At 38.9% G+C, this 13,989-nt stretch overlaps 1 protein-coding gene across 2 annotated transcripts; it reads left to right on the forward strand.

Moving 5' to 3' along the window:
* Positions 1 to 657: 657 nt before the first annotated feature.
* On the forward strand, positions 658 to 13,751 carry LOC126458113 (uncharacterized). Of its 2 annotated transcripts, XR_007585577.1 has the most exons (3): positions 658 to 1,351; positions 10,094 to 10,308; positions 13,601 to 13,751. XR_007585577.1 is itself a non-coding variant. In XM_050094944.1 (2 exons), exons 1-2 carry the CDS (start codon positions 1,064 to 1,066, stop codon positions 5,265 to 5,267), a joined length of 354 nt encoding a protein of 117 aa, XP_049950901.1. In that variant the 5' UTR covers positions 660 to 1,063; the 3' UTR covers positions 5,268 to 5,577. The 2 variants fall into 2 exon arrangements, 1 of the variants encoding a protein (XP_049950901.1); XM_050094944.1 differs by lacking the exons at positions 10,094 to 10,308; positions 13,601 to 13,751 and adding an exon at positions 5,202 to 5,577 and having other exon boundaries at positions 660 to 1,351.
* The last annotated feature ends 238 nt before the right edge of the window (positions 13,752 to 13,989 follow it).

A 13,989-nucleotide genomic window follows, 5' to 3' on the forward strand; every position in this document is an offset into this window, starting at 1 on the left:
TCATTTACTGTTTTTGTTTCTTTTTTGTAAGTGTTTACTTTGCTCAGTTAGCATTAGATGATTGACAAAACATTTAAGTACAACTGCACCAGCACTGTTAAGATATTCTATATCTGATGAATTGCACCACTGTTAATAATAGATGTTTGTATTGTGTTTGATGTTATATAAAATTCTGTGCAAGACAATTATGTTTTTAATACTTACTTTGTTTGCAGAATATGTTTTACTGTATACATTGGCTTCGGGTGCTACTGGGTGAAAATGGATGAGAATTTTATTTTCCATATTTTTCTCTTCTCTCATTTGTGTAATACTGACTGATACGTGAGTGGAGCTTATGACTGAAGATTAACGCATTGGCATTGTATTTCAGATACGTAGGTTGGTTGCAAGATGTTGTTCTATATGGTGCTCAGATTTTTGTCAGTAATGTTAAGGTTGATATGTTTGTCTGACTTAGATTTTTAATCTCTCTCTCTCTCTCTCTCTCTCTCTCTCTCTCTCTCTCTCTCTCTCCCCCCCCCCTCTCCCTCCCTCTCCCTCTCTCTCTCTCCCTCCTCCACCTCCCTCCCTCCCTCCTTCCCCCTCCCCCCTCCCCCTCCTCCCCCTCCCCCCTCCCCCCTCCTCCCCCTCCCCCCTCCCCTCTCCCCCTCTCTCCTCCTCTCTCCCTCTCCCCCTCTCTCCCTCTCCCCCTCTCTCCCTCTCCCCCTCTCCCACTCTCCCTGTGTGTGTGTGTGTGTGTGTGTGTGTGTGTGCGTGTGTGCGTGCGCTCGCACAAGCATGCATGCATATGTTTGTATATATATCATATACTTCGTGTTATGGCTCTTGTTCTCCAATTTCAATTCTTGTGTCACATTTATGTAATACATTTATGTAATGCAATAAATGTAAATTGATGTAATAAACGTTGGAATGCATTGCAAAATACATTTTACAGTATACATTAAAAGTTGATACTAATGACTGAGAAATAAATGTAGCTTATCAAATAGCATATTCAGAAAAAGAAAGTCAGAAAATGTATGGTATTAATGGTTAATCATAAAATACTTTCACAATGTTCCTGATGTGTAGCAAACGTGTTCATGAGGAAAGGGAGACATGTGGTGGCATAGCCAACAATGATTTTGCAGGATATTTTGACAGCGGCAGTGACAGTGGTATCAATGTTTTACCTCCTGCACGAAAACGGTGTAAGTGGCTCGTGACTGAAGATGATACTGACGAAGAAGAGCAAACCTACCAGCAACAATCTGAGTCGTGGATGTGGCAAAAGGAAGACAATGAACCAACAATCTGGACATATATGGAACTTTGCGGAATAAAGGAAGCAGCTTTACAGCATGTGAGTACAAGCATAATAGAATTAGACGTTCTCTATTTAATATTTAATAGTACATTATGGGAAAACATCGTAAGTGAGACAAATAGATATGCACAAGACATACTCAACAATGAACAGAAGAGATGAAAAATAGACCAAAAGTGGTCTCCTATCGGCTGTGATGAAATAAAAATATACATTGCGCTATGTATGATCATGGCTGAAGTAAGGAAACCGTTACAGAAACGCCAATATTTAGGAAGACGGTACCATTCAGGAGACTTCTGCACATTAGTAGATTTCTGCATCTAGCGAATAACAGTTTAGCTAACAACACAGGTAAGCTGTACAAACTAAGACCAGTCATAGATATGTTCAATCAAAAATGCAAGGAAGTGTACACAGTGCAAGAGAATATTGCCATTGATGAATCATTAATGAAATTTAAGGGGCGCTTATCCTACAAACAATTTAACCCATCAAAAAGAGTGAGATTTGGTATTAAAATTTATAAATTGTTTGAGTCAAGTTCAGGATACTGCTATGATTTTAAGATATACACGGGTAGTAACAAACGTGGTGCTAGTGGTAGTGCCTTTGAAAGTGTAGTTCTAGAACTACCACAGTCGGTATTACACAAATGGCATACTCCGTATTTAGATAACTGGTTTTCTTCACCAAAACATTTCAAAACTCTCCTCACCAATAAAACTAATGTGATTGGAACAGTGTGCTCAAACAGAAAAAATATGCCCACAGTCTTCCTAAAGGCAAAATTAAAGAAGAGAGAATATACAGTGAGGAGTTGTAATGGAATATTGGCACTTAAATGGAAAGATAAATGAGATGTTTACATGCTTTCCACAAAACATACAACAGCAGAAATGATTGTCACAGACACACCTCTCCGCAATGTGTCGTGGAAACCGAAATGTGTCATCGAATACAATAGAGGCATTATTGGAATTGATCGCCAAGATCAGATGCTCGCATGCTTCCCTGTGATGAGAAAATATATGAAAGGATACCGCAAGATATTCTTTTACCTATTTAATGTTGCTTTATTTAACACGTACATTTTGTATTACAAAATACATTGCGGCAAACAACAGAGCTACCCACAATATAGGATTCACATTGCAGAATCATTGTTGAAAACTATACCTTTACCGGAATATAATCGAATGGGACGATTAGCATCCGGCGATATACCACAAAGACTGCATGTGTAACATTGGGCGCATTTCCCCAAATGTGTTGATCCAACACCAACAAAAGTAAATCCTGTGAGAGCTTGTGTAGTGTGCAGCAAAACAAGGTGGGAATGCAAAAAGTGCTGGGTTGCATTACATGTGACAGATTGTTTTGAACGATGTCATACAATCAAAGACTATTAAATTCGTGTACACGTCATTGTGAAGACATTGAGTTTGAAAATATGTTTGCCAACGTACTAATGTAACAGGTCCCAGAATGTTTTGAACAAAATATTATACAGTCTTAGATCATTGCATTGTTGTGAATATTATTATTAAGATGTATTTCATCAATGTATGTTTGCTTATAAAGGGAAATAAAACGTTTGTGAACATATTGTTGCATTTGAGACAATGAATGTTTCGTTTCCAATGGGCAACTAATCGTCATTATTTATGATACCTGTAGAAATGTCACGTTACTGGTATCTCACACATGTACTTACAAATCCCGAGGGCGTCTGCATGACTTCGGATGCCACCAGGAGTAGTGCACCACAGCCTTAGCGTGTGTAAGCTCTGGGAATCGTAAGGCGCATCTGTACCTTGCAGCCACTTAAGGCTCACGCTAACGGAACTTAAACTGTAAGACAAAGGGTTAAATGTCTGGATGTAATGTTGCAAAATGATATGAGGTGGAACAAGTATGTGAAAACTGTGGTACAGGAGGCAAATGGATGACTCCAGTTTATTGGGAGAATTTTAGGAAAGAGTGGTTGACTTGTAAAGGAAACCTCATATAGGACACTTGGGTGACCTATTCTTGAGTACTACTCGAGTGTTTAGGATCTGTACCATGTCGGATTGAAGGAAGACATCAAAGCAGTTCAGAGGCCAGTGGCTAGATTTGTTACTGGTAGATTCAAACAACATGTAAGTGTTACACAGATGCTTCAGGAACTCAAATGGAATCCCTGGAGGGAAGGCAATGTTCTTTTCGAGAAACACTATTGACAAAATTTAGAGAACTGGCATTAGAAGCTGACTGCCAAACATCTCTGCTGCCACCAACATAAATCACATGTAAGGACTACGAAGATTAGATATGAGAAATTAGGGCTCATACGGAGGCATACAGACAGTCATTTTTCCCTCACTTTATTTGCAAGGAGACCAGGAGGGGAAAGTAGTGTTACAGGGTACCCTCCGCTATGCACCGTACAGTGGCTTGCGGAGTATCTACATAGATGTGGTTGTAGTACAACAAGATTAGCAGAGAAGGTGCCACTTTGAAAGAAACTGCAGTTTCCTCAGTTGTACAAAAAGTACAATTGTAGAATGAAGTCATAGAAATAGTTAGTGAGTTTTTATTCTTAGGGCAGTTGTAGATAAAGACTAGATTGAAAGCAAAAGAAATAAATAGAAGAGTAAAAATAGCTTGGAGTACTTTAGTTACATAGTAAAGTGTTCAGAATGGAGACTCAATTGTGCCTAGAACAGAAAGTTCACTATCAGAGTGTATTACTAGTTTCAGCTTCTGGCCATGACACACAGACAATAGTGTGAAACCCATTCAAAGCTAATGTTCAGCTATGTGACCAATGGCAAGACGTATTTAGGTAGTTAATAGAAGAGAGAGGAAAACAAACAAATTGGTCAGGGAACAGACCATAGTGGAATTAATTATGACTGCAATGACAATGAAATGGGTGGATCACATAGCCAGCAAATGGATGATGGGTAGAACCAAGGGAGTATTTTGCTGTATTCTGGAGATACAAAAAGACATAATAGAAAATTATTGGATGAAATTAGAAAATGATTAGAGGCAGTTTTATATTGAAGTTGGTATCAAATGCCTGAAAAATATTTTTCAAAGATTAACAGGGAACAGTAGTTGGAACAACAGATGGCAGTTCTCAATGGACTGTACTGCTTGTCTCATTACTTACTTTGCACAACATTCCTTTTTCTTGCTTTTGCTGAGTGAGTGTACTACCCACAGTAGATGCATTGACAAAAGGATAAATCAGTAAGACAACAGGGAGTTAAAGCATACAAAATAACACCCGCCTCTCATGCCAACTCAATGAGAGAACTAACATACTGATTGCATTTCCTGATTAATTTGACTACATGTACATGTTGACTCGATTTTAGCTTGTTAGTTAGCAAAGTCCTACTTAATTTCATACATAAAATATTTGTTTAGTGTATGGCCATTAATGTTTATGAAGGGTAGACGTTAAATTATAATTAATGGACTGAAAAAAATCAAGCTACAACCACAGAACTTGCTGATGGTGTTACTTCTTTCTGACATATGTACTCTTCAATACATTTTTCCCAGTGATGGGTGATTTGGCAAAGACCATGTTGGTAATAGTCTGCATTTTGGCTGATCAGGAAAAGTACACTGAAAATCACCGCGGTGTCATCCTGTAAATATCTCCTATGTAATTGTTTCTTCATCTGAGGAAAGAGGGAGAAGTCATTGGGAGTCATATCATAAGTATACAGGAGAGGGAGGGACAGCCAGAGATTGCGGTCGTGTGTACATGAATTGTGTCTGAGTGATTGTGTGAATATGTGTGTGCTCTTGTTTTCTGACAAAAGCTATGGCTGAAAATTTAATTGCGAGAGTGTGATTTTCTTTTCTGTGTGGTTGTCTGCAGGTCAGCAATCATCTGTGCGGTGAGTTGCTACCCATCCTCATTATTATTGAGTCTCAGAGTATTTGAACAACTTACCTGTTGCATGGATTGGTCTCATTTCATCAATATGCTGTCTGTGGCTCGTGAATAGCTGGCCACAGATTGGATTTCCGTAACATTGCAAAACTGCAGGCCGTTTCTGCGGGTATGTGTAATGGACTGGGCCAGCCGATCTGAAGCCATTCAGTTCCCTCTAATGTGCAGGCCCTGCCCCTTGGGTCAGGTCTCAGCAATCTGCCTGCAGGCTGCATCTGTTTGTGTGTAACGTAATGCAGTGGATTTTCGTGGTTTGTCCATGGATCCAGGACTGTGGTGCTCCTCAGCAGGCCAGAGACCATGGGTGATGGATATCAGGAATTGCAACTGTCTCACTGCAAGTACATTGTACAGCATGGTATTTTATAGACATTTTATTTGTTCTAGTACAGTTTGGCACTGCAAAAGTAGTTTATATGTTAGAAACTATGGACAATAAGAAGAAGAAAACTGTCAGTTGCTGGCAGTTTGTACACTATGTACTCATATATTTCTCAAAAGTAAAATCTCACGTTACCTGTAAAATAATAGACATTGCACAGTGGGTAATAATCAACAATAATGAAGATAGCAGAACCAACATTTTATTGGTGGTCACCTACAGTGTTAGTTTACACATTTCTTCCCCACATTATAAACTTCTTTCAAGAGGCCTACTTTTTTCTGAGGTTATTTCTGAAACCAGTGAAGGTATTTTAAATCTGTCTTGCGACTCCAAGGGAATGCATATTTTTGTCACCAAATGTGTTTCATCTTTATTGAAATAAAGTAACATCAGTGGTCTTAATGATATACAGTTTGGCTTGCTTTCTCCATCTAAAAACAGTTCATTACAAAAGATGTTGAAGTTAGTACTTAAGATTTTTGCTCACAGCAGGAAATGCTATCTTCTTGCAAGTGGTGGTTTTTTAATTTAGAAAAAAGATATTTTCTCCTTATTTGTACTATTGTTTCCTATACTGTAGTTGCAAAGACAGACTGTCAACTTCTGTCTTAACTTACCCTCGAGATCTCAAAATTTGTAAGGGAAAAATATTGAAACTTGTCTGGAAATCAGGGAATTTCACTTTGGGAAACTTGTGGCAACCCTGGAATTATATATACTTATCTGATTTTTCATGACCCATTTAGACTAAGTGCTAATGCGTTACGCTCATTTATTTTGTGAATACCGTTTGTGATGATTTTTGCTTGTTTAACTAACTAACTGATTAATTACATGCTAACTGAATGACACACCTGGCCAAGACTAGGTCAAGGAACTCTCACTTCTATACTATAATATGTATGAGCTTTCTTGATCCTAAGTGCTGTATGGAAAATTTGGAATTTAAAGCTAAGTTTACTGCTATGTCATACAGCCTTTCTTCTAAAAATATGTATTTTTCAAGAAACATCAAGATGATGATGCTGTGGATCCTGTGATACAGATTGAAGATGATTAAATGTACATTGAGACTGTACTCCTATAACACAAAGATGATAATTTTGATCTGGGCACTTAATACACAATCATTATGTATGATTTTTGATATTACACATACATATATTATTGGGTTAGAGTCACACTTGAGATATTATGTAGGTGTCAGGCTGAGTAAGTGTTCTGTCTCATGGAAGTTTCCTGTTTGGATTACTGTGAAGTGGATGCTGATTTACCTGTTTGCTTTCATACTAGACTTATCCATTGCCTCTGAGATTCTGTGTGTACAGGGGAAGGAAAATCATCCAATTTTAGGATACTAATGAAATGTGTAATATGATGGTTACACTTTTCTAAGTCAATATCTTACTATTTCTTATATATTATTTTTACTATGTGTTCTGCCTAGTATTGTGGTGATATGACCTATTTCAAGAACTACTTTTTGAAGTGAGAAGTGAGTTAGATAGAAAAACAATATCATGAATGTACATAAATTACTGAAACTTTTGTTTATTGTATGTGATATCTCATCCATTAGGATGCAAACTTATACTGTGTGTGGTATCAGGTACTGAAAAGACAGTGTTGCCTGAAGTTCCACATTGGACTGTATAGGGTGGAGATCCCACCAGAAGAAATAACTTACATAAGGAAATGAAAATTCAAGATGAATGTAAAAATGTGTTTTCTATATCTTAGGTGGGAATCTTATGTTACCTATTTTGGACTTCATTTTGATTCACACCATGGGTGTGTCTCATATGTGCTATTTAGGATGTTTTGTTGTAATTGAATTCTCATACCACAGTACATTTTTGTATTGCAGATTGTTTGTCTATGCCGGCCGCGGTGGTCTCGCGGTTCTAGGCGCGCAGTCCGGAACCGCGCGATTGCTACGGTCGCAGGTTCGAATCCTGCCTCAGGCATGGATGTGTGTGATGTCCTTAGGTTGGTTAGGTTTAAGTAGTTCTAAGTTCTAGGGGACTGATGACCACAGCTGTTAAGTCCCATAGTGCTCAGAGCCATGTGTGTTTGTCTATAAAGTGTTACACACTATTAAAGCTATACCTGTATAATTTTATATGTTTTGTGTGTTACACTTAGTACCCATGATTTCTTTTATATAATTTAATGATTTAATGTTTTTGGTGCTTGACACCACCTGAATCTCACTATTTTTGTATTCGATAATTTACCTCTGGGTACTGGCTTGTAATTCTTTTTCCAAATTGTCTACATTCCACTTCCAGGATAGTAGAAGAGCATTTCACTAACTTTTGGTGAGGAAAACCTCTTGAGGGGGTACTGAAATGGGACAACCTTCCCAGCCGTATCTGAAATTGCTTCCTCGCATCAAACATTCTCTGAAGAGGTCATTTTAGCTTGAATTTCTAGCTTTCTGGACTTTACACTGTTATGTCTATACGCAGTTCCAGCAGTAAACTGCCCTTTAAAAAATTAGTACACATGAGTTTACTACCTCAGATCAAATTTCACATTAATGTGTTACTCGATTTATATCAGCAACTAAAGGGATAAGCCATTTGTTAATAACCCTACTTTGAAATTTTGTGATATGAACTGTGCAGCCATGAAAATTTACTTCCCTATTTCTGAAAAGCTATGATGTTTATTCATTATGGTTATTTAAAATGATAGCACTACTTGAGAGCTGTCCAAAATACCCTTAACAATATTTTATTCAAAGTTAATAATTAACTAAAATGTAATTTAAATTGTTGTACTGTAAAATTAATTCAAATTGTGTATGAAATGAAGTAAACTCTTCCAGAATGCACATCAGAACACGTAGGACAGTATGTGGCCCATTTTTTGATGTAGGTAATGAAAAACTTCTAATGTCTTTAATTGTTAATTTGTAAATCTTACATTTAACAGTGCATTCGATTGATCAGTTTTATACAGGGCTATTACAAATGATTGAAGCGATTTGACAAATTCACTGTAGCTCCATTCATTGACATATGGTCACGACACACTACAGATACGTATAAAAACTTATAAAGTTTTGTTCGGCTGAAGCCGCACTTCAGGTTTCTGCCACCAGAGCGCTCAAGAGCGCAGTGAGACAAAATGACGACAGGAGCCGAGAAAGCGTATGTCATGCTTGAAATTCACTCACATCAGTCAGTCATAACAGTGCAACGACACTTCAGGACGAAGTTCAACAAAGATCCACCAACTGCTAACTCCATTCGGCGATGGTATGCGCAGTTTAAAGCTTCTGGATGCCTCTGTAAGGGGAAATCAACGGGTCAGCCTGCAGTGAGCGAAGAAACGGTTGAACGCGTGCGGGCAAGTTTCACGCGTAGCCCGCGGAAGTCGACGAATAAAGCAAGCAGGGAGCTAAACGTACCACAGCCGACGGTTTGGAAAATCTTACGGAAAAGGCTAAAGCAGGAGCCTTACCGCTTACAATTGCTACAAGCCCTGACACACGATGACAAAGTCAAACGCTTTGAATTTTCGGCGCAGTTGCAACAGCTCATGAAAGAGGATGCGTTCAGTGCGAAACTTGTTTTAAGTGATGAAGCAACATTTTTTCTTAACGGTGAAGTGAACAGACACAATGTGTGAATCTGGGCGGTAGAGAATCCTCACGCATTCGTGCAGCAAATTCGCGATTCACCAAAAGTTAACATGTTTTGTGCAATCTCACGGTTTAAATTTTACGGCCCCTTTTTCTTCTGCGAAAAAAACGTTACAGGACACGTGTATCTGGACATACTGGAAAATTGGCTCATGCCACAACTGGAGACCGACAGCGCCGACTTCATCTTTCAACAGGATGGTGCTCCACCGCACTTCCATCACGATGTTCGGCATTTCTTAAACAGGAGATTGGAAAACCGATGGATCGGTCGTGGTGGAGATCACGATCAGCAATTCATGTCATGGCCTCCACGCTCTCCCGACTTAACCCCATGCGATTTCTTTCTGTGGGGTTATGTGAAAGATTCAGTGTTTAAACCTCCTCTACCAAGAAACGTGCCAGAACTGGGAGCTCGCATCAACAATGCTTTCGAACTCATTGATGGGGACATGCTGCGCCGAGTGTGGGAGGAACTTGATTATCGGCTTGATGTCTGCCAAATCACTAAAGGGGCACATATCGAACATTTGTGAATGCCTGAAAAACCTTTTTGAGCTTTTGTATGTGTGTGCAAAGCATTGTGAAAATATCTCAAATAATAAAGTTATTGTAGAGCTGTGAAATCGCTTCAATCATTTGTAATAACCCTGTATTTAAAAAAATGGTGCATGAGCCACGAGGGATAGAGTAAGTCGAAGAGAATCAGTAAGAAATTGGTACGCAAAAGAGGCAGGGAGAGAGTCAGTCAGTCAGTGAGTCTGCATTTTTGTCTTTCAGAAGCTGTTTGTGAGAGACACTTTTGGAGGCTGTCAGACAAGAAATGTATACATCTTCAATGTAAATCCAAATTGCTCATAATAAAAATCAAGAAAAGTGATATACGCCATGTTTTATTTAAAAAATTAGTACATCAGCAACTTCAAACACTGGGACTTCCTGAAGCAACAATGCCTAAGGATACCAAAGTTGAATAATCATATGCAGCAGCTAAGGTAAGATATGTGAACTTTTATTAACTGTGAAAGAAATTTTCTGGTTTTCATTTGTCTTTGTAGTGGTGAATGGTGGAGGCCCAAACTATGACAGTCGTTCAATAAGTAATGTCCCAAGTTGATCCATTGGTACGACTGATAATTCATTATTACAATTGTCCAATAATAGATAGAACTACAGAAACCATGTAATTTATTCTCATTCAACATTAGTGATAATTAAAATGCTTCTCTCCTCTCTGACATTTAAAGGTGGTATTTTATACAGCTATGATTATCTGGATTGGATGGAGAGTCACCTAACCTAAAAACCTTTGTCTGCAACCCATACATAGTCAGCTACCTGAGTAGCAGCCTCTGATGTGTAGTGCACACCTGACCCAGGGACCCTACAGTTCTCAACCCTATGGTGCAAGTCCAAGGAGTCACAGCATAGCTTGTTACAGCACCTTTGAAGTCTCTGGTTCAGTCCTCCTCCTTGACTCAGAACCAAAGGGCACAATTAGTTCTAGGGACAATGCTGCAAATTGTGAGCTTCATTGAAACTCCATGTGCAAGGCTGGTCTTCTCAACCTTCTCTGCTAGTCACTGGAGTGACCCAAAAATGGCCTCAGAGCCCAAATGACAGGCATCAATTATTCCAACGTGCAACACAATCTGCAGTTGGGTGCACTATTTTCCCTCAATGGCTGCTGGAGTAGCCTCTGCAGCATGTTGAATGAGGCCCCCTGGCATACACACTGAGGGCACCTGGTGTCCTCTCCCGTCCCTTTTTGCCATTTACCTAAGGGTCACCATCATTTGCCATATGTTTGAACTGCTGACGATTTATAAACCCCTACACTTTTGCTTTTGCCTCCTCCTGACACTGTACAAAACAGGTGAAGTGAGTCCCACTGGTTCTGTTTCAGCTTCAGTGAAAGACAGCACCTCAAACTTGTTGATTAGGGGGATCGGTGCAGCACCCTGAGTCCTCCCTGGTTCCCATCCACCCAGTGTAGGATGCCTAGATCTACAATTGACACGTCACTTGCACTCAAGTGGATGAGTATAACAGGTCCTGTACTTTCTGCGGAGGGTACAGGATCCATGGGAGAGGGTAGTAATCAGGTAGAGGTATCACAGGTTCGAGACTCTCGGAAGCTCATCCAACACACCAATTTGCAGCTGCATGAGTGGGCATGTGGGTGGGTGCATGCATGCATGTGGGTGGGCATGCGTGTGTGCCCCCGTGCACGCACTGCAAATTGGTGCATTGGAAGAGCTCCCACGCATGCAAGCACGCACGCACATGGGGGGAGGGGTCATACATACACACACATCTTTGTAATTTCACTCATTGTCAAATACTGCATACCTGGCATTGACTTTACACCACTGCAACTCTACAGTGGATGGTTACCTTTATTCTTTCTGTCACAAAAAGCCTGAATTGGCAAATGCTTGAAGACAGACATCGATTAATTCAAAAATGTTTATTATACAGTGTTATATCCAATATTAAGTCAGGAGTTGAGAAATATTCATCTCTCAGTGTATCAGTGCTGTAGGGACTGTGAAAGTAAGATTAGACTAGTTACAGCACAGCCAGAGTCATTTAAGTAGTAATCCTTCCTTAACTCCATATGCAACTGGTATGGGAAGAAAGCATAACAGATGATGCTGCACTTATCACCTGCCATACACTTGAGAGTGGTTTCCAGAGTTTGTATGTAGATATTGAATAATGAAAAAAAAAACTTTTGATGCAGGACTTACTACAAAATTTGTATGTAGATGTTGAATAATTAAAGAAAAGAAAAAAAAAGCTTTTTTAATGGCGGAATTATCACAGTATGTAAAGAAAAGTTCACAGCATCACAACGACAATTGCCAGATACCAGAGAGAGAGAAAATGAGAGAGAGAGAGAGAGAGAGAGAGAGAGAGAGGAGTTTAGTCTAGGAACCAAGTGAATATTTTCTGAACTGTTACATTTGTTCTATAATCCATCAGTCAGAAGCAGAATGTTGTCATATCCTGGTTTGTTCCAGTTACAGCAAAGAACATATACCAACCAGTTCAATAGCAAGTTTGGCTCTCACTTGTATTGGAACTTATATGAAAATAAAAAAGGGGGGATCATCTATATACACAGCTTTACTCTGACTTCACAGTTGACTTACATTATAATGTTTTCAGCAGACATGATGCACTCATATGACATGTGCAGTGGTCAAGAGAAAACTGGCTGGGAAATGTGTATATCAGACTGGCAGGAAATAAGTTAAGTCAGGGAGAATTGCTCTTCATGGACAGTGCTGTAAATGGCCTCTGCTGAGATCACAATGTATGCTGTCTATCAACACACAAAAGCTCTAACTGAGTAACAGCAGCAATAGCATTTTCACTGTTCCGCCATAGCTTTTTGAGTGCGCAGGGATTATCTGAGTACACTTGACAATTCAACTTGCCACACAGGTAAAACCACAAGCAGAACAATCAGGTGGTCTTAAAGGCCAGTATATTTTACTGCTATTGGTGACTGTCCTCTCCTCACTGAGCACGTTATGAACTCATGTTCATGTTTAAATGTGTAGTGAGTGGCACTCTCCAGCTGGCTGAAAATATGTACACAGTTGTTCATTTTACAGTAGTTGATCCACAAGTAGATTTGTTGTCACAGAAATTCCAAAACCACATTTTGGGCTGGCCTTTTTTTTCCACTCTTTAGAATCAGCATGGTATATACGTGGCTCCATAGGTTTACGTTTGTGGCTTTTGTTTAATCACTTTTCTTTGCCAAATTTCTTAGGTTTACATCCAGGTCAAGTCATCAAAAGTTTTGATGTAACTAGCAACATTGTCTGACTAGCAGACCAAGAGCTTTATATTAATACAACTCCCTGGGGAAGCCAACAAAATTATGTTTTATTAATTACAGCACATAAATAAAAGAATTCTAAATTGCATGAAGCAGTGAGAACTAATCTACAGCAAAATCAAGCTCTGTATGTGAAGTTGCGGAAGCCAAACAGTATATCATTAAGACCACTGATGTTACTTTATTTCAATAAAAATGAAACACATTTGGTGACAAAAATATGCATTCCCTTGGAGTCGCAAGACAGATTTAAAATACCTTCACTGGTTTCAGAAATAACCTCAGAAAAAAGTAGGCCTCTTGAAAGAAGTTTATAATGTGGGGAAGAAATGTGTAAACCAACACTGTAGGTGACCACCAATAAAATGTTGGTTCTGCTATCTTCATTATTGTTGATTATTACCCACTGAGCAATGTCTATTATTTTACAGGTAACGTGAGATTTTACTTTCGAGAAATATATGAGTACATAGCGTACAAACCACCAGCAACTGACAGTTTTCTTCTTCTTATTGTCCATAGTTTCTAACATATAAACTACTTTTGAAGCGCCAAACTGCACTAGAACAAATAAAATGTGTATAAAATATAATGCTGTACAATGTACTTGCAGTCATATTTGTTGTGTCATGAAGTCATATTTGTTGTGTCACTGTTTTTACTCTGTAAATGAATACTTAGGACAGTAATCTTGCTGTTCGTGTTAAATTGAAAACATTGAGCAATATAATACATTAGGATACCATAGGCCTATGTTAATATATGTTAACAATGTTAAATGATATTTTCTGACATCTGCAACACACTGTGTACCATCAGA

Source organism: Schistocerca serialis, chromosome 2 (assembly GCF_023864345.2).
Source record: "Schistocerca serialis cubense isolate TAMUIC-IGC-003099 chromosome 2, iqSchSeri2.2, whole genome shotgun sequence".
NCBI lineage: Eukaryota > Metazoa > Arthropoda > Insecta > Orthoptera > Acrididae > Schistocerca > Schistocerca serialis.